The sequence below is a fragment of the Hylobates moloch genome, unplaced genomic scaffold, assembly GCF_009828535.3.
Source record: "Hylobates moloch isolate HMO894 unplaced genomic scaffold, HMol_V3 SCAFFOLD_13, whole genome shotgun sequence".
In the NCBI taxonomy this organism is placed as follows: Eukaryota; Metazoa; Chordata; class Mammalia; order Primates; family Hylobatidae; genus Hylobates; species Hylobates moloch.
Window position 1 is genome coordinate 58,257,204 of NW_026652288.1, and position 23,070 is coordinate 58,280,273.

The 23,070-nt window shown below is 37.5% G+C and overlaps 1 protein-coding gene across 2 annotated transcripts; it reads right to left on the bottom strand.

Moving 5' to 3' along the window:
- Positions 1–6,450: 6,450 nt before the first annotated feature.
- On the bottom strand, positions 6,451–19,367 carry TWF1 (twinfilin actin binding protein 1). 2 transcript variants are annotated; one of them, XM_032173765.2, is made up of 10 exons: positions 19,241–19,354; positions 17,516–17,593; positions 15,308–15,486; positions 13,163–13,258; positions 12,123–12,227; positions 11,299–11,319; positions 10,439–10,564; positions 10,042–10,192; positions 9,716–9,837; positions 6,451–8,493 (listed from the first exon to the last, which is right to left on the bottom strand). In XM_032173765.2, exons 1-10 carry the CDS (start codon positions 19,263–19,265, stop codon positions 8,323–8,325), a joined length of 1,074 nt encoding a protein of 357 aa, XP_032029656.2. In that variant the 5' UTR covers positions 19,266–19,354; the 3' UTR covers positions 6,451–8,322. The 2 variants fall into 2 exon arrangements, with proteins under 2 accessions (XP_032029656.2, XP_032029657.1); XM_032173766.2 differs by lacking the exon at positions 11,299–11,319 and having other exon boundaries at positions 19,241–19,367.
- Positions 19,368–23,070: the final 3,703 nt, after the last annotated feature.

The window sequence follows — 23,070 nt, forward strand, 5'->3', positions numbered from 1 at the left end:
AGGACTTCATGTCTAAAACATCAAAAGCAATGGCAACAAAAGCCAAAATTGACAAATGGGATCTAATTAAACTCAAGAGCTTCTGCACAGCAAAAGAAACTACCATCAGAGTGAACAGGCAACCTACAAAATGGGAGAAAATTTTCACAACCTACTCATCTGACAAAGGGCTAATATCCAGAATCTACAATGAACTCAAATAATTTACAAGAAAAAAAGAACAACCCCATCAAAAAGTGGGAGAAGGACATGAACAGACACTTCTCAAAAGAAGACATTTATGCAGCCAAAAAACACATGAAAAAATGCTCATCATCACTGGCCATCAGAGAAATGCAAATCAAAACCACAGTGAGATACCATCTCACACCAGTTAGAATGGCCATCATTAAAAAGTCAGGAAACAACAGGTGCTAGAGAGGATGTGGAAAAATAGGAACACTTTTACACTGTTGTTGGGACTGTAAACTAGTTCAACCATTGTGGAAGTCAGTGGGGCAATTCCTCAGGGATCTAGAACTAGAAATACCATTTGACCCAGCCATCCCATTATGGGTATATACCCAAAGGATTATAAATCATGCTGCTATAAAGACACATGCACACGTATGTTTATTGCAGCACTATTCACAATAGCAAAGACTTGGAACAAACCCAAATGTCCAACAACGATAGACTGGATTAAGAAAATGTGGCACATATACACCATGGAATACTATGCAGCCATAAAAAATGATGAGTTCATGTCCTTTGTAGGGACATGGATGAAACTGGAAATCATCATTCTCAGTAAACTATCACAAGGACAAAAAACCAAACACCGCATGTTCTCACTCATAGGTGGGAATTGAGCAATGAGAACACATGGACACAGGAAGGGGAACATCACACTCCGGGGACTGTTGTGGGGTGGGGGGAGGGGGGAGAGAGAGCATTAGGAGATACACCTAATGTAAATGACTAGTTAATGGGTGCAGCACACCAACATGGCACATGGATACATATGTAACAAACCTGCACATTGTGCACATGTACCCTAAAACTTAAAGTATAATAAAAAAAAAAAAAATACAGATACTTTCCCATGATGTTTTTCCCATGATGATTTCCCATGATATTTACAGGTTCTGCCCACATTTGAGGGGTATGTGGAAATTATATAGAGCATGTACAGTGGGAGGCTTATAGTGTATATACTGAAATGTGGGGTTGGAGCCCCAACACAGAGACCCCAGCAGAGCACTGCCTAGTAGAGCTATGGGAAGGGTGCTGCAACCCTTCAGACTTGAGAATGGTAGAGCCACCAGCAGCTTGCACTCTGAGCTTGCACTCAACTTCAGCCATGAGGGAAGCCACGCACCCTGCAAAGCCACAGGAGTGGAGCTGCCCAAGGCCTCGAGGACCCACCCCTTGCACCAGTGTGCCAGGATGCGGGACATGGAATCAAGAAATATGTTGGGGCTTTTTTTTTTTTTTGAGACGGAGTCTTGCTCTGTCGCCCAGGCTGGAGTGCAGTGGCATGATCTCGGCTCACTGCAAGCTCCGCCTCCCGGGTTCACGCCATTCTCCTACCTCAGTTTCCTGAGTAGCTGGGACTACAGTCGCCCGCCACCGTGCCCGGCTAATTTTTTGTATTTTTAGTAGAGACAGGGTTTCACCATGTTAGCCAGGATGGTCTCTATCTCCTGACCCCGTGATCCACCCACCTCGGCCTCCCAAAATGCCAGGATTTAAAGTTTAATGTCTTCCCCCCTGGGTTTCAGACTTTCCTGGAGCTTGTTGCCCCTTACTTTAGCCAACTTCTCCCTTTGGGGACAAAAATGTTTTACTCATTGCCTGTACCACCAACCGTATCTTGCAAGTAAATAACATATTTTATTTCAGAGGCTCATAGGTGGCAGGAACTTACCTTGAGTCTCAAATGAGACTTTGGACTTTTGAGTGATGCTAGAATGAGTTAAGACTTTGAGGGTCTATTGGGAAGGGATGATTATATTTTGCAATGTAAGAAAGACATGAGATTTGGGGGCGCTGGGGGTAGAATGACATTGTTTGGATGTTTGTCTCCTTCAAATTTCATGTTTAAATGTAATCCCCAGTGTTGGAGGTGGAGGTGGGACCTGATGGGAAGTGTTTGGGTCATGGTGGCGGATCCCTCATGAATGGCTTAGAGCCACTGGTGATGAGTGAGTTCTCACTCAGTTCATGTGAGATCTGGTGGCTTAAAAGAGTCTGCTCCCTCTTTGCCTTCCATTGTGATTGTAACCTTCCTGGGGCCTTCATCAAAGGGCAGGCAAATATTGGTGCCATGCTAGTACGGCCTGCAGAACCGTAAGCCAAAACAAACCTTTTTTCTTTATAAATTACCCAGCCTCAGTTATTCCTTTATAGTGATGCAAAATGGGCTAACAATATATAAATTTGTAATTTTTAAGTTATAGACTGTTTTTATTAAACACTTATGAATACTGTTTGAAGTGCTTTAATTTTTATAACAATCCTATGAATTTGGTAATAATATTCACATTTTACAGATAAGGAAATTACCCAAGGTTATATAGCTAATAAGTTGCATGGCAGAAATTAGCATCTGGCATCAGTTTGCAATCTTTACCACTAACACTATGTCTGTGCATCATATTAATCATAATCATTTTCTCTGTTGTGTTGAAAGTTATTGTGCCAAACATTGTGCTAAGAGTTTTAGAAGCATGATCTGATTTGATAAATCTACAATATAGATTCTATTCTTTTACTTCTTGAGGAAATTTTGAGACCCCCAATGATTAAATAACTTTTTTCCCTTGTTCATTGTATTAGACTGCAATTCTCCACTCATTATATTTGATGCCTTTTGCAATATGGCTTTGCAATTTTTCCCTTCAGGAAGTAAAGTCTATTTCCTCAACCATTAAATCTGCGCTGGCCTTGTAACTTGCTTATAGAAAAAGTGATGGTCAGTTCCAAGCACAGGCCTCAAAAGCACTAATGCACTACTTCTCTCATTTGGAACCATGCCACTGACATGAGAACAAGCCAAGGCTAACGTGCTGCTGATGACAGACCATGCAAAACAGAGACAAGGCATCTCAGATGAGGTCATCCTTAATCAGCCCACCTGCCAGCTGATCACAAACATACGTGAGACATGAGAGGTCAGCCAACTGTAGATTTGTGAGGCAGGATGGCTGTTGTTTTAAACAACTTTTTTTTTTTTTTTTTTTTGTAGAGTCTCATTTGGTCACTCATGCTGGAGTGCAGCGGTGTGATCATGGCTTACTGCCGCCTTGATCTCTCAGGCTCAAGTGATCCTCCTGCCTCAGCCCCTTGAGTAGCTTGGAGCACAGGTGCGTGCTACCATGCCCAGCTAATTTTTTTTTTTTTTTTTAGTTTTTTGTAGAGACAAGATCTCACTATGTTGCTGAGGCTGGTCTTGAACTCTTGGATTCAAGCAATTCTCCTGCCTCAGCTTCCCAAAGTGTGAGATTACAGGTATAAGCTACCATGAAAATCACATCTGGGGGCTAGTTTGTTATGCATTAGTATGGTATGGTTTGTTATTCATTAGTGTGAAGATTACAAGTATAAGCTACCATGAAATCACATTGAAAATCACACAGTTTGTTATGCATTAGTATGACTAAATCATTATTTAGTCATGTAGCCATTAAGTGGCAGTCAGAAACACACACACACAAGGATATGGCTGGCCCAGCTTGTCTTATTATAAATACAGCTTGGTAATTAGAAAACTAAGAAATGCTTGGAACCAATCCAAATTCCATCAATGATAGACTGGATTAAGAAAATGTGGCACATATACACCATGGAATACTATGCAGCCATAAAAAAGATGAGTGCATGTCCTTTGCAGGGACATGGATGCAGCTGGAAACCATCATTCTCAGTAAACTATCACAAGGATAGAAAACCAAACACCACATGTTCTCACTCATAGGTGGGAACTGAACAATGAGAACACTTGGACCCAGGGCGGGGAACAGCACACACCAGGGCCTGTCAGGATGTGGGGGGCTGGGGGAGGGATAGCATTAGGAGAAATACCTAACGTAATTGACAAGTTGATGGGTGCAGCAAACCAACATGGCACATGTATACCTATGTAACAGACGTGCACATTGTACACATGTACCCTAGAACTTAAAGTATAATAATAATAATAATAATAAAATGTTAGTTGTGGGAAAAAAAAAAAAAAAAAAGAAAACTAAGAAATGCAATCTAACCCCTGTTCATGGCTTGCCTCTTTCCCATTAACCATCCAGAGTTCACTAAGAAACTACAGCCTGGCTGAATCCTAGCAAATGAGGGTGGTAGTGCAGCAGCACTGACAGTTGAGTAGAGGCTGGTCTCAGTCTTTTCGGAGCACAGAATCAGCTGAATGAGGATCCCTACTGGAAGGCACTTGATGCTCAGGAATGGGTCAGTACTGGCATTTTGTGTGGTGGAACCCATGGCTTTCGCAGGGCAAGAGATTTTGCCAGTGCTGGTGAGTTTTCCTGTGGCCAGAAATAAAATGATGGAGGCTAGAACCTCTGGTGACCTACCACTGCTGGCATGTGCTCCTTTCACAGCTGTTCTTCAAGGAAAGGTAAATTCATTTATTCATTCAACAAATTGAAAAATGCCCACTATGTCATAGAAACTTCTAGGTGCTAAGGATGTAGCAGTGAATGAAACTAAGCTTCTTGCCCCCATTGAACTTGTATTTTAGTGGAAGAGACAATATATGCACAGATATAGAATACCTACCTAAGAGCCACGAGGAGGAATAAAGCAGGATTAAGGTGAGAGGAACAAGGAGTACAATCAGATTGGGAAATTAGGGGAGACCTCTCTAAGGAGATGACACTGACACTTGAGCAGAGACCTGTAAGTGAGGAAGGCATGTAGATACCGGGTTAGAGTGATCCAGTGTGGGGAACACATTCGGTGCTCTTGAGGCTGTGCTTGGTCTACTAGAGGAACAGAGAGTTGTCAGTGAACTGAAGCAGACTGATCAAGGAAGGTAGAGAGCCACAGGCAAATCATGTAGAAGCTACTGGGCAACAGTGAGACCTAAACTTTCTTCTATGAGATAGTGCCACTATCATAACTAGTACAGTGTAAAACTTAGTTTATTGGCTGAATTGGGGTGGGGGAGAGCTACAATTTATATGATTTAAGGTAAACTGTTCCCAGTCATGGCTAGCCATGAATCATTTGTAGAACTATTTGATTCCTGGACCCACCTACTGGGTCAAAATCTAGTATGAAGCCCAGAATTAGTATTTTATTTAAAAAAGAACATTCCAGGCCAGGTGCAGTGGCTCACACCTGTAATCCCCACACTTTGGGAGGCCGAGGTGGGTGGATCATGAGGTCAAGAGATCAAGACCATCCTGGCCAACATGGTGAAACCCCATCTCTACTAGAAATACAAAAATTAGCTGGGCATGGTGGCGCACACCTGTAGTCCTAGCTACTCGCGAGGCTGAGGCAGGAGAATCACTTGAACCTGGGAGGTGGAGGTTGCAGTGAGCCAAGATTGTGCCACTGCGCTCCAGCCTGTGACAGAGCAAGACTCCATCTAAACAACAAAAATTCCATCCTTAAATGTATGGCTCTATTTGCAAAGAAAATGTGAAAGGATATACACCAAACTGTTTACAGTACGTACCTCAGGCACATTATTTTAGTTCTGAGTGGAAATGCCTTAGCTTAAATGTTTAAAAGTTTTAACAATGAGCCTTTTGTTTTTTGAGACCGTCTCGCTGGGTCACCCAGGCTGGAGTGCAGTGGTGCAATCTCGGCTCACTGCAAGCTCCGCCTCCCGGGTTCACGCCATTCTCCTGCCCAGCCTGTAGCTGGGACTACAGGCGCCCGCCACCACACCCGGCTAAGTTTTTGTATTTTTAGTAGAGATGGGGTTTCACTGTGTTAGCCAGGATGGTCTCGATCTCCTGACCTCGTGATCCGCCGGGATTACAGGCGTGAGCTACCACGCCTGGCCCAACGATGAGCCTTTCTAAAGCTATTTCAGCATCTTTTGTAAAACTGCTACCAAAGACATCCATTTTGTCACATCTCTAATAAAAAGGATTTGAAACCAAATTGCACACAGGAGTGCATTCAACATTTTTCAGATGAATGAATACAATGGCAAGTCTGAAAGAGTTGTGTCAAGTAAATCGGTACTGGGGTGCTTCTGTTACAGAAAATGAATAACTCATGGCATTTTTATTATTGCTACAACAGTGGCAAATTCTTAATCTAAGCACTCTATAGTCACAATTATTCTTGCCTAGGTTTAAAGCTACTTAAAATCCTTTTTGGACTTATGCAGACTAATTAACAAATAAATGAATGGGATTTCTAACCTAACACCAGGTACTGAATTATGCAAAATTACACAAACATTTAAAAAAACTATAGTAGAAAAACCAACAGTACACAACTTAAAGAGAGAAAATTTTTATTGTGATATAAAATGCACTTATAAAATGTCCACCAGAAGGCATGTAATTTTTCACTGCTATATAAATTTACTGGGAATATGTTATTCACCATCTAGGTATGATAATGCCAACTAAAACATACTGTAAACGATGAGTTATACTCTATAACAAATGCATCACTGATTTTCAGCAATCATTGGTTTAATAATAATTAGTTTAAGACTATAATCACATCTATATTCTGGAATGTCCATTTACTTTAATGTAGTGTAGTGGAATTTAGAGTATAATTGCACATAGATGGTACAGAAAAACATTCACTTCTATTTTACATCTTCATGACAGGTAGTCTTCCTGACTGAAAATAACAGCTTCAGCTATGGTCTGCAACACAGCTCCAGGATTCTTAATGCAATAATTTGGGTGTATGTGTGTCTGTCTACGTGTACACCCATGGAACAACTTATATCTTTAGTAAACAAGTGCAACATTATTGTCAGTTATTTTGCATGTTTAAATATTATAGTCTGATTATTTGTAAACAAACAAAACCCCACACAAATACTCTAAATTCTATTTTAAAAATCTGTCAACCCATAATTATTCTAATATGCTTTACTTACTCGAACACAAATTTCTGAAAGGTGCATATGTTACCTTAGATAATAAGGTTTAGAAATGAGTGCTTCACACTATGAAATGTGCATTTCCAATAAGTGATTTACGCAGCATAAAGTTTAGATCACGAAATTACAAATCCTGGATCCCCACAGTTCATTTAGAAAATGCCTCAAAGTTATGGCTCTTGCAGCAGGTTTAACAGATTAAACATTAAGTGTTCTAGCTCCCTCTGTTTCAAGTATCAAAGAAATATGAGGCTCAAAATCTCTCTAGGTTGTAACTGATAATGCAAAGCATTAGAAAACAGTTAAATGTGTTTTGAAATACAGTATTAACTGAGATTATTAAGGTGTTTATCTGTGTTAGCCTGTTAAGTAGCAGGACTTTAATTTTAAATCTGAGTATTTGCTCGGAAGTGATAAAGAACACAATTTGCCTACAAATGTATGGTTTTGGAGAAAAAAAGTCAATCCTGAGTTTTAAAACTCAACATTTTTTGTTTCCTTTTGAATGATATTAATTTAAATTTCAATCTGAACATAAATGTTTGGCCTCACAGAGCATTGGAAAGATAATTTACTAAGGCTATTTAAAGTCTTTCAATGTCATCAGAAAGCCTGCAGTATAGAAAATATCTGGTACCCTTAAAGTTTCAAAGTGAGCTGATCTGCAATTTTAATGCTATTAAAAAAAGTCAAATATAAAAAACTGCTGCAATATAAAGCACTATTTCTAAAAGTTGCAGACATGATCCTACAGTCTGACACAATTAGCACAGCTACTCGGAGTAAGCAACTTGCGGCCTTTTCCGAGGCACACTAAGTTTCCAGCTTAGAAAATACTCTAGCCTGGTCCTTAACATATTCATTAAGTAATATGAATATTTTAAGGTCTTTCTGTCCCACAAGAAAGTAGTAAGTTTACCCTTTGAGACATCAGACTTTCTAGAACTGGCCCAACTGTATAAAATTTTAAGAAGTATTTGAAGTGTGGAATCAACACTATGAAAACAGTGTGACAAAATTAAACATTGTGTTGAACCCTTTTCTAGCTTTAACTCAAAAATAGAAATCATGAGTCTTCCATAACATTAATTTTAAAAACACACAGAAGTGAAAAGTGCTATTTTCCAAAAAGTACAATTTTTTTCCCTACTTTGTATCAACATGGAATGATTTCAGTTCTCCTGTACTAAAAGCTGGACTTTTAAAAAACTAGTATTGCAATGTTTAATGTGATGACTTTAATCAGTAGTAGCTTCAGTTTCCGCTGGGCCCCTAATTAGTCTTCGAATTCCTCTTTTTCCTGCAGGACCTTTTGGTTTTGCAAAACTTTGCTTGTGTGCATGCTGCTTGGGATGTACTTCTTCATAAAGGAAGTCTGCAGTCAACTCATCCCCATCGTCTATCTCGATCTGTAAAAGATAAAATGAGAAGCACAACATTCAAAACCTAATACAAGCAACAAGCTGGTTTTCAGGTATATGAGCTCACAAATAATACCCATTCCAGTAAGGCAGAATCAAGGACCATATGTAAACAGTTTCACTTTCTTCTTTTGGGGAAAGGGGCTAAATGAGTTACTTGAATATATAATCAGCTACATTTACTTCCTTCTTGGTTCTTTCTTAGTGCTCCAGTTTAAATAATGTTTAAAAGTAGAAGCCACCACTATATTCTCAAGTTGCTGCGATTTACTATTTATTCAAGGAACATTTACTCATGGCCCCTTCATCACTTGGTCACTTGAAAGCCCTCTACAAGAGAGGTAAACAAACCATGGCCCAAAGGCCAAATCTTGCCCAAGATAAGATTGTTTTACATTTTTTAAGGGTTGTTAAACAACAGTAGGAATATATAACAGAGATTATACGTGGCTTGGCAAAGCCTTTACTTACTATTTGGTCCTCTGTAGAAAAAGTCAGCTGATCCCTGCTATAGAAGGTGCTACCCATGATAAAGTGATTGATTCTTAGGAGCTTAAAAAGCATGAAGGGTTCAGAACTTAAAAACACTGGTAGTTTTTAAGGACCTGTATTTTTATGAGTTTAAGGGCTCAAGAATATATATCTTTCCCCATGCCTTATCTGTACTTAAGAAAATTAATTTAAGAAAATTGGTAGCTTAGTTCCCAAATTCAAATGTTTATGCTTATTCCTTCCTTCCCCCAAACTGGAAAGACTCCCAACCATCCCATAATTCAGTCATAATGGAGACTGTAATTCCTTATTAATATGGAGTAGAAATAATCACAAGTATGTAGCTCTGGCAGCACTGTCCAACAGGACTTTTTGCACTGATGGAAATGTCCTATAAATTCTGCACTAACCAATACGGTAGCCAGTAGCCACATTTAGCTAATGAGCATCTGACATGAGGCTAGTGGAATTAAGAAACAGAACTTTAAATCTTATTTAAAGTTAAACAGCCACATGTGGCTTACTAGAAATTACAGATATATATAGAGATGGGAATCATGATAGGTAGTCCCTAGGCCCTTAGAGGAGATCCTAAGGATTTAGGATGATAACAAGAGAAATAAATATTTTCATTTATAAATCATAGCACATCATAAACTACATAGAAATGAAAAGAAAAATTTAGCAAAAACTGAAGATTTTAAAATAGGTGGGCTACCTTTCTAATTACATCCATTTGTAGTTGTCTTTCTACAATTTCTAGCAGAGGGCTCTTGCAGCTAGAATACAGCATCCGCTCCCTTATACTGCATGTGTATCCAGGCATTGAATAAATAAAAACTGTAAGTTCAAATAATAACAGATATAATTAGCATATCAATACATAAACTTCATAAAACTACATACATAAACTTCATAAAAACAAGTACAGAAACTTCATAAAACTACGGCTAAGCCCTCTGGGCAAGAAATAAGTAAGACTATAGAGCTGATATACCAATAAACAAACTGAAAGTAACGTGTTAAAAACAATGTATCATATACCTATGGACTCTAAATAGTCTCCTTCATGGGAATGTTTATACAGAAAGAAATGGTAACGAGCTGAATCCTTGGGAATCCTCTTTGGCAAATCTTTCAGTTCTGTATTTGTTGTGTTGGCCAAAATTATAATTTCATTTTTTATATCTATTTCCTGCCAATAAGAAACAAAATATGTTCATTAAAACCAGATATAAGTTAAAACATATAATAAAAAGACTAAGAGATAAAGGAGGAACTTAGTTCTGGACTGTTTGTCTTTTTCACAACGAACATTTACAAAATGAATTTTAGAAATCAGAAAGCTATTTAAAATGTAAAATCCATTAATAAAAAACCCTATATGAGCCATAAACTACCAAAACGAGCAGCCACTTAATAATCATTATACATCTCTTACCAACTGCACATAGTTGAGCTGTCTGTTATTCAATTTTTCCAAAGCCTGAAAGGCTTCTCGAGAAATGGGAAATGCTACTCCTTGTAGTGTTTGATGCTTAGTGTCCACACCCACGTCAGTCTGTACCTAAGTATGACAGATTTAATTTACAAGTTTAGCAGTTAGCAATATCCTATGGCAAAAATAAGAAAACCCAACCTCTATAAAATAGTATCATTCAACCCTAGCCCGACCTATAATTAAAATTATTTTTCACATTTGTTTACGGTCCTGCTAGCATTTTGTCAACATGCAGAGTGCATGACACATCTTTACGACAATGTTGGAAGTGAACATTTGAATGAGTGTACAAAGTTAGTGGGGTTTGGGGGGGTTTGTTTTTATGTTTGGTTTGGCACAATTTCTTTAGAGTGTCATCAGATTACACCACTGATTATAAAATTTTACTTGATAGAATTTATAAACAACAATCTACATACAATATGTATAGAACTTTACTTTGTTCTGTTGGACAGAAAATGCAACACAAACACCATGCATTGAATTGAAAGGAGTACAAACAGTGTACAAAGACAACACAGCTCAACAAGTTATACTACTGCAGAAGTTCCAGACTTAAGAGATTTCTTTACTAAGAACATGGTGTGCATGTACTGGAAGAGGAGAAAGATAAGAAAGCATTCAATGCACATGTTTAAGATTTTTATGCTTGATAAATGATAGCTAGTGGAGAGTCTCATTTGCAGTGTTGCAACAGAAAGTCCAATAGAAATTTTACTTTAAAAAAAAATGAATGGAGATTCTACAGCATAAATGATATTGGTTAATGAAAACATCATAGAACATATGCAAATGCATACCCCAATATGATCCTCTGGGCTCTGATTGCAAGGAATAAAACAAACTATCAAACTTGTAAAAAAAAAAAAAAATCACATAAAAAGCCCTACTCAAATATGAATTAATATGACAGATCCTTGCTACCAGTTTAATATTAAATGATATTCAACCATTCTCTAGACTGATTCCTACTGTCTGTAACTCAGGCTAATGAACAGTGGTTTTGGCTAATGAATAGTGGTTTCAGCCACTTGTTCTTTTCTGTAAAGTCCAAGTAGAAATACAGTAGTTATTCCAAATGTTAGAATGGCTGTAGAAAACACATTAAAAATAATGATAAACTACAAAATAATATGGCTGAAATTTATTGACTCTAATATGCTCAACAGGTACTCAAATAATAATCTTCCATATATATCTCTATTCAAGTAGAGTTTATAGAAGTTAATTTGTAGACTCTCTAGAAAGCCAACAAAACAACAATCTGCTTCAGGCAACCTTATTAGATACATTCTTTGCACTAAATGGGTAACACACACTTTTTCTCTATATAGTATTCAAAGTACAAAGTTCACAACAGTTGTACTTCAAAAGGAAGATTTACTATTCTGACAGGAAGATTATAGGAAAAGCTATTTATAAAATGCATATAAAGTTTAATATTCATTTTAACTTTTTTTTCTGAAAAAAACATTAAGCACATAGCCTTATCTCTAAACTAAACGGAATTAACCTAAGCTACCTAACTTCTTTAATCTCTAGTTATCCTCCCACATCTATTAATTAAAAATACAGTATTTTCAAACACTTAAAATCTTGCAAAGACTTTGAAGTTGTAACTTACCTCATTGATTTTAATCTGTCGTAATTCTTCCTCAGCTGCAGTCAGTGGGGCAGGGGAAGATTGTGACAGCAAGTATTTTTTATATCCATGTAATGATACATCTTCCTGTAAGTACAGAATAGACTATAATCAGTAATTCTCTAGAAGTAAAACGACAGTGAAGTTATTTTAGGAAAAACAAAATCATTAACAGAAGAGATTTTAAATGAAAATAATTAGCATTATGAATTTTAATATCTTTTTACTTTTCTTTAATCCTCAATTTTAAGTTTCAAAACTTTTTAAAGGGAGTACCCACTGTTCATTTGATATGAAGTTTTATAATTACTAAATATTTTGTATGAGTTTCATACTGGCAAAGTGAAATACTGAACCTGGTCATCCTGTAAGTCTATAGGACAACTGTAATTAACCTTCTGGAGAAAACTGCCCAATGATTATCCAATAATCAACATATTCAGATTCTGAATACTATGTTATAATGCTTTATATAATTTCTTTGTAATTATTCATGGAAAATTATTATAGTTTTCATGTCAAAAGAAAAAAATACTACAAAGAGGTCTACCTATCATCAAAATTTTGTGGTTTAGAAGACTGAGATTCATGAAATTGAGAAACCGGCCCACTTCACAATTAATGGTGAAGAAGCAATATATTCCCATCTAGTCTTGTGCTCTATCCACTAGATTACATGACTTTCTGAATCAGAAAAGCTCTAAACAAACAAAAAAGTTCAAAAATATATTTCAGTGTTTCAATTTGTGTATATATGTGTAAATACATATATTTACCATATACTTTAGAAGAATCAGTATGTTTCAGTACCACTTATTGTCAATGTCAAATAGATACAAATGAATAAACTCAAAGTTACATATTCATTACAGCTAACTTTAATATCATATGAAATACAGTATTTCTCTTATTCTCATGTTTTCAGATTATCCATCTGAATTCATATCAATTACCCATTACCTAGGAGTTCTTCTTTAATCATTTTAATTGCAACATATAGAATCCACATAAAAATATAATACCTTTACTGTTCCAAATACTTCATCTTTAATGTGGCCACCTCCAAATTCCTTCTTCAGAGTTGCTCTTGTTGCTGCATACAACATTTTTTGACGAACCTATTCAGTTGTGAAAGTTTACTTAGTTTATAGACGAAAACATAACATTACAAAAGCAAGCACATTCTGAATACCCTGAATCACATTAAAAACAAAACTGAGCTGAAGTCCACCCACTATAATAGCTAAAATACATGTGTACAAATAACCATCATTAACATGGGCATCTAAACCATCAATGGCTATTAAGATAGACTTCAATTTACAATGCCACTTTTTTTGTTTTTTTGAGACGCAGATTTGCTCTTGTTGCCCAGGTTGGAGTGTAATGGCACGATCTCAGCTCATTGCAACCTCCGCCTCCCAGGTTCAAGTGATTCTCCTGCCTCAGCTTCCCGAGTAGCTGGGATTATAGGTGTGCGCCACCATACCCGGATAATTTTTTTCTATTTTTAGTACAGACGGGCTTTCACCATGTTGGTCAAGCTGGTCTCAAACTCCTGACCTCTGGTGATCCACTTGCCTCGGCTTCCCAAGGTTTAGGGATTACGGGCGTGAGCCACCGTGCCTGGCCATATTTTAAAGTTGAAAAAAATATAAATTGTTTAAATTCTTCATTTTTCAAACTCATAAGTTCAAGAATAAAAAATTGAAATATGAGGAAAACTGAAATGAAGTAACTTTGATAGTGACATTCTTCTCAAAGCTGTATCAAAGATTACGAATTCAGTTGTTAAGAATCAAAATTCACGGCTTACCAATGGCACATACCATTCTAGGAGGGCCACAAAGATGGAAAAAAAAATTAAAGAGTCAACTAGTATCTATGGAAAGCTACTAAAGATAACTACCAATTAACAAATAATTTCATAATCCTGCATGGTCAAATCCAGTATTTCTTTCAGATAGAACATGGGGAATTAAAGAGGAATGGGATGCTCTTTTGAGAACAATATCTAGATAACTTTAAAAATAATTATTTTTTAATAAAAATTCAAATTAATTTTTTAAATATTGGGCCATATTCATATATTAATTCTGTCTATTGTTCTATATAGTCAATCTACTACCAGCTTTCCTAAAATACTTGCTTGTATGCAGGCCTATCACTTGAATGGCAGCGATTAATGTATGATAATACTAACAAAATTTAATATTATGTTCAATTAGTTCTCAGATTTATTACAATTATTACTCTCAGGGCCAGGCAGTTTCCTTCATTTTTCAGAGACCCATGGAGTCATTTTAAAATTACCACAAATTAGGTTGGACACAGTGGCTCACGCCTGTAATCCCAGTACTTTAGGAGGCCGAGGTGGGTGGATCACTTAAGGCTACCAGTTTGAGACCAGCCTGGGCAACACAGTGAAACCCCATCTCTACTAAAAATATAAAAATTAGCTGGGCGTGGTGGCACATGCCTGTAATCCCAGCTACTCAAGAGGCTGAGGCGGGAAGATCACTTGAGCCTGGGAGGCAGGGGTTGCAGTGAGCCGAGATTGCACTACTGCAGGCCGGTCTGGGCAACAGAGTGAGATTCTGCCTTAAAAAAAAAAGAAAAAATTGCCATTGCCACAAATTTTTAAATCTTAAATCAGTAATAATAATAATAATAATTATTTTTTTTTTTGAGACAGAGTCTCGCTCTGTTGCCCAGGCTGGAGTGCAGTGGCGCCATCTCTGCTCACCGCAAGCTCCGCCTCCCGGGTTCACGCCATTCTCCTGCCTCAGCCTCCCGAGTAGCTGGGACTACAGGTGCCCGCCACCACGCCCAGCTAATTTTTTTTTTGTATTTTTAGTAGAGACAGGGTTTCACTGTGGTCTCGATCTCCTGACCTCATGATCCGACCGCCTCGGCCTCCCAAAGTGCTGAGATTACAGGCATGAGCCACCATGCCCGGCCTGTAATAATTATTTTGATTTCAAGGGCAAAACTCTCGAATCTGAGCACATTATTCCTGATTCTCTGTTATCAATCCAAGGATTTTCCTCATGATCATTCCCTTCTATGGGAAATAATTATTGCTTTTTAACCTTTATTTGACCTAGAAATTCCAAAAACATCTTTCTAGCATTTAATGTTAAACAAACTATAAAAAAGTTACTTACATGAGAATGATCTGGAGACCATGCAATGAATATCCATTCATATCCCTGGGCATTCTGAGAATCTAACCTGAATAATATATAGCATGGTTGTTTGTCCTCCAACAGGGGTAAAACAAAGGAATCATAATCTTTATCCCAGGAATCTGAAGGCTGACTATATGATCCAATCACAAGTTGCTCTATGAAAAATTATTTTTAGAAAGATAGGTAAATGGTTTGAAATACCAAGTGGTAGTGTGATGAAGACTAGAAAAATAAATATATAGTCATTTCCCAGTTACTATTATTCACATCAAAAAGTTGAAAAGAAAAATGTGGCAACATAGAAAGTAATTATGACATAGAGTATTATAAAAACTGTTAACTTTTTATGAACATGGTTAAAATTTCTAAAATATACACAACCTAAGAAAGAAACATATAAAAATGATCATGACAGTTGAATTGAATGGTCAAATAATGGGTGGTTACATTTCTATTTTCCAAAATGTCTGTGCTTATCAATAAAATATATTTAAACTACCATTCAAAAGTATAATTTCTGACATTAACATTGAATTGTACAGTAAGAAATATTAAATAAAACCATGTTTAACTCCTATTTATTTGGCCATAATGCTACAGATTTAAACATTTGCCTAGATGCATACACTGGTATAGCCACTTTGAAATGCTATTCAGCAGAATCAAGTAAAATTGTGAATCTACTATGCATACAGAATCTCTTATACATAAATACAAAGGTGTTCACTGCAGCACTATACAGTAACGGTGAAGACTGGAAATAGCCTCAATGTTCCTCAATAAGAGAAAGGAAAAATAATGTGTGGCATAGTCATATAACATTCTGTTCAGATTTAAAATGAATTATTGAGCTATCAAAACTAATTGCAAATGTAACATTTTCAGAAAAAGGAAAGGTAGTGTAAGATGGTATCATGCAGTTTATGTAAATCAAAGAGCACTATATGCTATTTAGGGATACACATAAAAACAGAGTGCACAAGTATCAGAACTCCTAATTGTAGTTTCCCCAGGGGAAGGAGGTCAGAAGCAAAATTGTTTAAAGGGGATGCTCTTATACCAGAAAAACACTGAATTTTCTAAAATGCTTGAAGTAAATATGATAAAATGTTAGCAGTTATTAATAAAGGGGAGATATAGGTATTTGTGATACAATTTAGCCTTTGGAATTTTCCTTATTTAAAAATTTTCACAAAACAAAAAAGTAAAACCAGAAAATAATAATTTAGGAAGTAGTGCCATTTTCCTTCTGTAGAGATGCTAGTTAGATTAACTTTTCCATTTTAGTTCTCTAACTAGTCACTTAGGAAGGGATGGCATTAAAAACTTTAGCTCAGTATTTTTAAAATATGCTGTTTTACAATATACATATATTCCTATTGAATGTTATATGTAAACAAATGCATATTTTACACACTATTCTGGTATTTTTTACATAAGCAGAAAATAGAAAACAAATTAGATTTGCTTCCAGTTTGTGAAAGAACAAGTTAATTTTCCAAAGCAAAATATTTTCAGATATTTAAGAAATTAGGCCGCCGGAATATTTTAATATATTCAGTTGTGACTGAGTAGCTATAACAGTAATTGTTCAAATTCAAATCTGCCTGATTTAAAAGATTCTCCCACTCAACCAGATTCCCTGTTTACAGAATTATTTTTAAAGAATCAATTTGTAGTTTGTTATATTCTCAGAACTTTCCCAAAACAAGAAAGGGTAATGATCATTTCTGTAGCAAAGGTTGCAATCAAATGGAGAAAATGGGAGTTTGAAATCCTTTGTTTATATTTAAAAACAAACTTTATTGAATAATTTCACAAGTAACTATTTTTTTTTTTTTTTTTTTTTTGATAATCACCTGTTTAGTGATTTCCATTCCAGAGATGGAAGCACTGACATTAGAAATGGACTGTGGTGCAGAAACTAAGACACAAAAAGTAAAAGAGGAAGAAGTCACATCAAAAAACATCTTTCTGTTTGCCTGATAGTCACATAATTCAGAATGAAATCAGGGGCCCATAGGGACCTGCACAAAATATGAGGAATCCAAGTTACCGTTAAGGTAAGATTTGAACTTGCTTCACATTAGTTAATAGTTCAAATCACTGACAACACACAGTAAGTTTAAAAATACAACAGCCACTAATCCAGGAACAGAAAATATTTTAAAATATTTAACTAACCATTTTCAATAGATATTTTCAGAAGTCTGTACTTTCCATTTCTGGCTCTGGCAAAGATCTCTTTAACATCTTCACTTGCTGTGGAAAAAGATAAAGAAAGTAAACTTTTTATACTTACATATAAATACTTTCCCATCTATACTGGAAAAATTAGAATACAAAGAAAAAATCTGGAGCATGTAGCATCCTTATTATCAGTATTATAAAACTTTACCGCATAAAATAATGAAGACTGTATACAATTAAGAAATACAAATATTAGCATTTTAAAAGTATGTTAATAATTCTAATCTGTTTTAGCTACATAATTCTGTGCAGAAATAACACTGGGGTGAATATACTGAAGTTACTCAAACCCAATAATGAGCAAATTACAATTTTGAAAAACTTTTCTTGCTCTTTTGAAAAATATTGAAAACCTGCTTTCATTCTCTAATTCAGTTTCAAGCTTATGACAGACAGACACTCCTTCATCAATTCACTTTCTGTATTTTCTCGTTAAAAACAACAGTAAATATCAAATATCCTAACTTGTTTAAAGAAAAAGACAATAAAATGCATTCAATCTTAATTCTGGTTATATTTTTCTAACTTGCATTTCTCAAAAGCTAGATTAAACTCATTGAATAAATATGTATTTAATAACTAACCCCTGTGCTCCTATTAAAGCTTCAATTTCGTTCTAATTTCGTTCCTGTGTTGTCTATTAGCAGCAAGCACCACTATGTAAGTAGGTAGTGCTTGCTGTAAGGCTCAAGCATGAGAGTCAATAACTACATATTTATATATCGAAATTAATGCGGATAAATAAAACAACGTTTTTAGATTTGAGACTATTTTGCTTCTGCGTGCGTGCAGGGGGATGTGTGCGGTGGTGTCAAAAATCTTTACGAATAAAACATACAATTAAGTGTTCATCTGGGAGAAAGACTCACTATTAACAGTAAGAGCTTGAGTTTACACTAGAACTCGTTAAGTGATCGCGAGTAACCCGGGGATATATTGTTTGACTCTTGATGAGGTTAGCACCTGCAGGCTGCCCAATTTCAAACCAGGAAATAATGGAGGTCAGACATAACTGCACATTGAACTGTCTGCACGCATTACAGGCAACCATACAGATCAGTTTCCCTTGGGGAGTATCTAGGAAAAAGATCAAAACACACGCTACACTCGAGATTTCTCAGAACATAACTCTCACTTTCCTATTTGGGGAGAAAATGCGGGAGAGTTTTGGGAAGCACCCCTACTGATGTGAGAAAGATTCTGGCATGTTTCTTTTTGTAATCAAAGTCCTGTAATATTTTCCTTTGGACTATGAAAAGGAAAACTCGCCTGGCTCTCGACAGCGTAGGGAAGCCCCAGTCGCCTCCACTGTCCCAGCTCTTCCCTACGTGACCAAAAGGGGGAAAGTTGGGCCACTGTCGGGGACGGTGGAAGGCACGCCCCCTTCAACCAGGCCGCCTCGAAAGCCAATTTCCTTCGCTCCCCCGAATTTCGGGTCAATCTACAACGTGGCGGCAGCAGGGACCGGGCTGTAGGAGGACGCAGGCCGGCAGCGCCCGGGAAGCAGGAGCGCGGAGAGGCGCCGAGGCCCGGCTCGCCCAGCGAGACCGACTTCCGGAGCTCCCGGCCCGACTCCAGCTCTGCCCATCCTGCAGCCCTCCTGGCTCTCCCGGCTCTCCCGGCAGCCCCTTCCCTGCAGGTCGCGCCGGGCGCTGTTACCTTGGATGCCGGTCTGGTGGGACATGGCGGCGGCCGCTAGCTCCCGGCTCCAGCGCTGAGTGCAGCCAGCGGCCCCGGCCGGCGGCTCCAGGAAGTGGCTGCTCCTCCGCCGGCCCCGGCGCGTCATCCGCCCGCGACCCGCGGCCGCCCCGCCCCGTGAGGTTGACTGAGTGCCCGAGCGTCCACGCCTCCCCGCTGCCCTTCCTGGGTGCCGGGCTGCGGTCCAGCCCCCGGCCTCGCGATCCAGGCTCTCTGCTTGGGGTCCTGCCTCTGCTGTTGCCGCCGCCTCTCCCGCTTCTTCCGGGGGGAAATGCCGCAGAATCTAGACAGCTCAGTGCTCCGACGTCTGCTCTCTGACGACCCCGCCGACGCCGCCATTCGCTGCCTCAGCAAAGGGATGCTCAAAAACGGAAGTGATCATTTTACCAAATAGGCATTTTGCAGCTTAAAAAAAATGTGCACATTATTTTTCTTGGTTTACTCTTCCTATAATCGATACCGTTTAGTGTAGAAAAGCCTTCTCCTTTATCCATTGTTTTGAAAGAATGTAGACTGCTTCATCAAATTTTTCCACGATTTTAAATTGAGTTAATCTTACACTGTTAACTTTTCTTTTCAGCTGGACACATGTAGAGACTCAGTGTATCTTTCTCTTCACTCCAGAAAGAGAGAGCCACTAAGAGATTAGCTGATTTGAGTATCCCTCTGTGGTCGATTATACCATTGCAAATCCTGCTCTGCTTTAGGTTGGCAGTTTATTATTTAATCCAGTAATTATTCAAAATTCACTTGGACAGATTTGTAAGGTAGCAGCAGATATTACTTAAAAATCTTTTCCTTTCCTGCTTTTACAAACATGTAGTTCCTTCCTGAAAGGTAATGTTAGTTTGGGGGGGGGGGGAGTTTTGGTTTTTTTTGGTACTGCTTCTCTACTGCTGCTAGGTGGGAAGCTAGTTCTTATTTTTAGGGCCTTGAAGTGACACATACACAAAATTATAATCTGCTAATGAACAAATAATTTATTCAGGTCAATAATATAAGTGCAAGTTAATCACTGTTCAAATACTATACGATGTATTTTTAATGAGTGATTAACAGGCCTGCAATTGTTTTTCTTTACAAGGATCACAGCAAACAAGGTTATGTTCTATTCCCTGTCATCTGAGCTCTGTTTTTCAGACATATTCTCATATTCAGGAATAAACTAAATCTGAGTTTTATGACTTGTATGGATTTAAGAAATGTAGGGAGGAGTTTCATTCTAACCAAATTCTTCCTGACACAATGGTTCACCCTGATTTACCAGTTTTTGACTACATTGCTGAGCAGAGAGAAAATTGCAGAGTTGACTTGCGGTGTTTTGACTGATTCATATGCTAGTGCTTCGGGGAAATTGCTTAAGGAAGTTGGCGTTGCTCAAAAGTACAGATGAGCAAAATATAATCCTTACATATTCGTGCTTGGGAAAGGCCACTGTATTCTCAGTCCTGAAGAAGAGGAATGTTTAGTTAGGTTGGGACCACCCTGACAGCCACCAGAAAGTGCTTATTTACTGCCAGTACAGTAGTTTGACTTAAAAGCTGCAAGGGTCTTGGGTGCCTTGCTCTGCTCTAGCCACAAATATTTTCCCACTTTTCTTCACCTATTGTGTCTCCATTTAGTGAACATTTGCCAGAGCTGTCATGAGAATAATACCTTAGATTTGTATGGTAGTTTACAGTTTTCAAATAATATATAATAGACTTATTTGAGTACCAACATAATCCTGTGTGATGGGCCAAAAAAAAATCAGGTTTTGTTTTTTAACTTTAAGAGGTTTGGAAATTGAACCACAGAGTTGGGAAGTCAGCAGGTTTGAAGGCTAAGACAAGTGTCTGTAAGAAACAAACCATTTGAAGACAACGTATGCAGATAAGAGGGTTTATTATGAGGATATTGGAGGATCTTATAGATCTTGACAACCTGGTTTTCACCTCTGCTTTTCTCTTCTTTTTCTCCAAATAGGATCTCTCTGCTTGTGCAGTCAAAATGGCTGAATATGGTTACCCTACACTTTCCAAATTGACAGGGTTGTAGCTGCATGCAGAGATTACATAGCTCTTCTATGTCCAAGTTTAAAATTCCTAAGAGAAAGCATGTGAATGACCCTGCTTGGCTTGTGTCAAATCATTCTTGGCCAAGCTGGCTGGTTTACGCAATATACACTGCCCATGAGTGAAAGGCAATTATCACAGGAGGGGAGATGGATCTTGGGTGTGGGAAACAGGTGTAGAATTCCTACTTTTCACAGTTTGGTAGAGGTAATGTTTAGAACCTAAGATGGTGGTCACAAAACACAAATGCTTATGGGGTCAGTTAAATAACATAAATGAATGAAACTAATAAATGGAGACCGTGGCAATGAGAGGGAGCACAGGATCCATCTAAAATGAGCTACTACTAGGCCAAGTGGGATGGCTGACACCTGTAGTCCCAGTTCTCAGGAGGCTGAGGTAGGAGGATCACTTGAGCCCAGGAGGTAGAGGCTGCAATGAGCCATGATCACCCCACTACACTCCAGCCTGGGCAACAGACCCTGTCTCAAAGGGAAAAAAAAAAAAGGAGCTGCTACTACTCAGTTCAATTCTGACTGACTGATGCTCTGTGGGAATTCAAGCGCAAGGTGACCAATCTTACGTTTTGCAAGTGATGTCAGAAACTGGGATTTTATGTAAAATCTCTATTTCAATTATGTAGGAAAACAAAACAAAAAGAGAACTATAACTGCAAGTCAGGTTTGACCTATGAAATGGTAGTTTAGGACTTCTGACCTACATCATCTGTGGTCAATTGCCAAATAATGACATTTTAAAATCACACCCTCCATAAAGTCTTTTTACGACAGAAGAGACTATGATGTGTGCCACATTAATGTGAGCAGTATACATGTTTGTGTATAGTGCATATACACAGGAAACTATAAAACATCATTCATCCATCCATCTTGTTTCTTCTCTGAATTGAAACCTTTTTGATAGATTCATTTCTTCTTTACTTGGTGAGGTAATTATAAAGAGCTGCCCTGTTTGTATTAGATTTTCCTAGAGAAGAAACCCTGCTGTAAATTTTTTAAAAACACATAGAAGTTGTATGGCCATGAATAACATTATTTAACCTCTCTAAGTCTCCATTTTCTCTCGTTATATGCCATACCCATGTCTCATGGTTGTCATGAAAATCAAGTGAAATATGACTTTATGAAGCTCTAACATGTATGAATGCTCAATGTATGTTAGGCTTCATATTTTGTTAGAATTAAGTCTAACACAATACATTACAATATAGTATGTTTCAAAATAAAAGATCATTTAAAACAGAGCAAGTGGAGTTAGATTGAATTTCCAAACCTCAAAAGCAACAATCCAAAGTTGATTTCTTATATAGGTTCATAAAACCACAATATCACTGGGCCCTGTGAACTGCTGTGTTTTATGTAACACATCCTTAGATTTATAAAGCATTAAATAAGAAAAATAACCCTTTGGGTTATAAAAAATGAGGATCAAGAATTAAGCAACATACCTTGGCTGAAATTAACTTTTATTATATGCATGTAATTATAACCCTCAACAATTCACAATAAACACCTGACAAGATTGCTAAAACTTTTCATGAAATGGAATATATAAGATAAAATTCTTTCATTCCTATTGGACTCAGTGGTGCTTGAGAAAACAGAACAGAGAGTCTGGGTTAAGGAATAGTTCAAGCAAATGATATTTCTTTATTACTTCCCCAAGTAAAATCTAGACTGAAGTAATATTAATAAATGATACATACTTTCTAATGAA

Bases quoted from the DNA above. Each gene is read 5' to 3' on its own strand.
- TWF1 (XM_032173766.2), bottom strand. From the start codon at position 19,367: ATGACGCGCCGGGGCCGGCGGAGGAGCAGCCACTTCCTGGAGCCGCCG. The intron at 12,228-13,162 runs GTATTATATTTT...CTGTACTTACAG, and splicing joins AAGTATTTGGAACAGTAAAG to GAAGATGTATCATTACATGG. The intron at 10,565-12,122 runs GTAAGTTACAAC...TGTCATACTTAG, and splicing joins GACAGATTAAAATCAATGAG to GTACAGACTGACGTGGGTGT.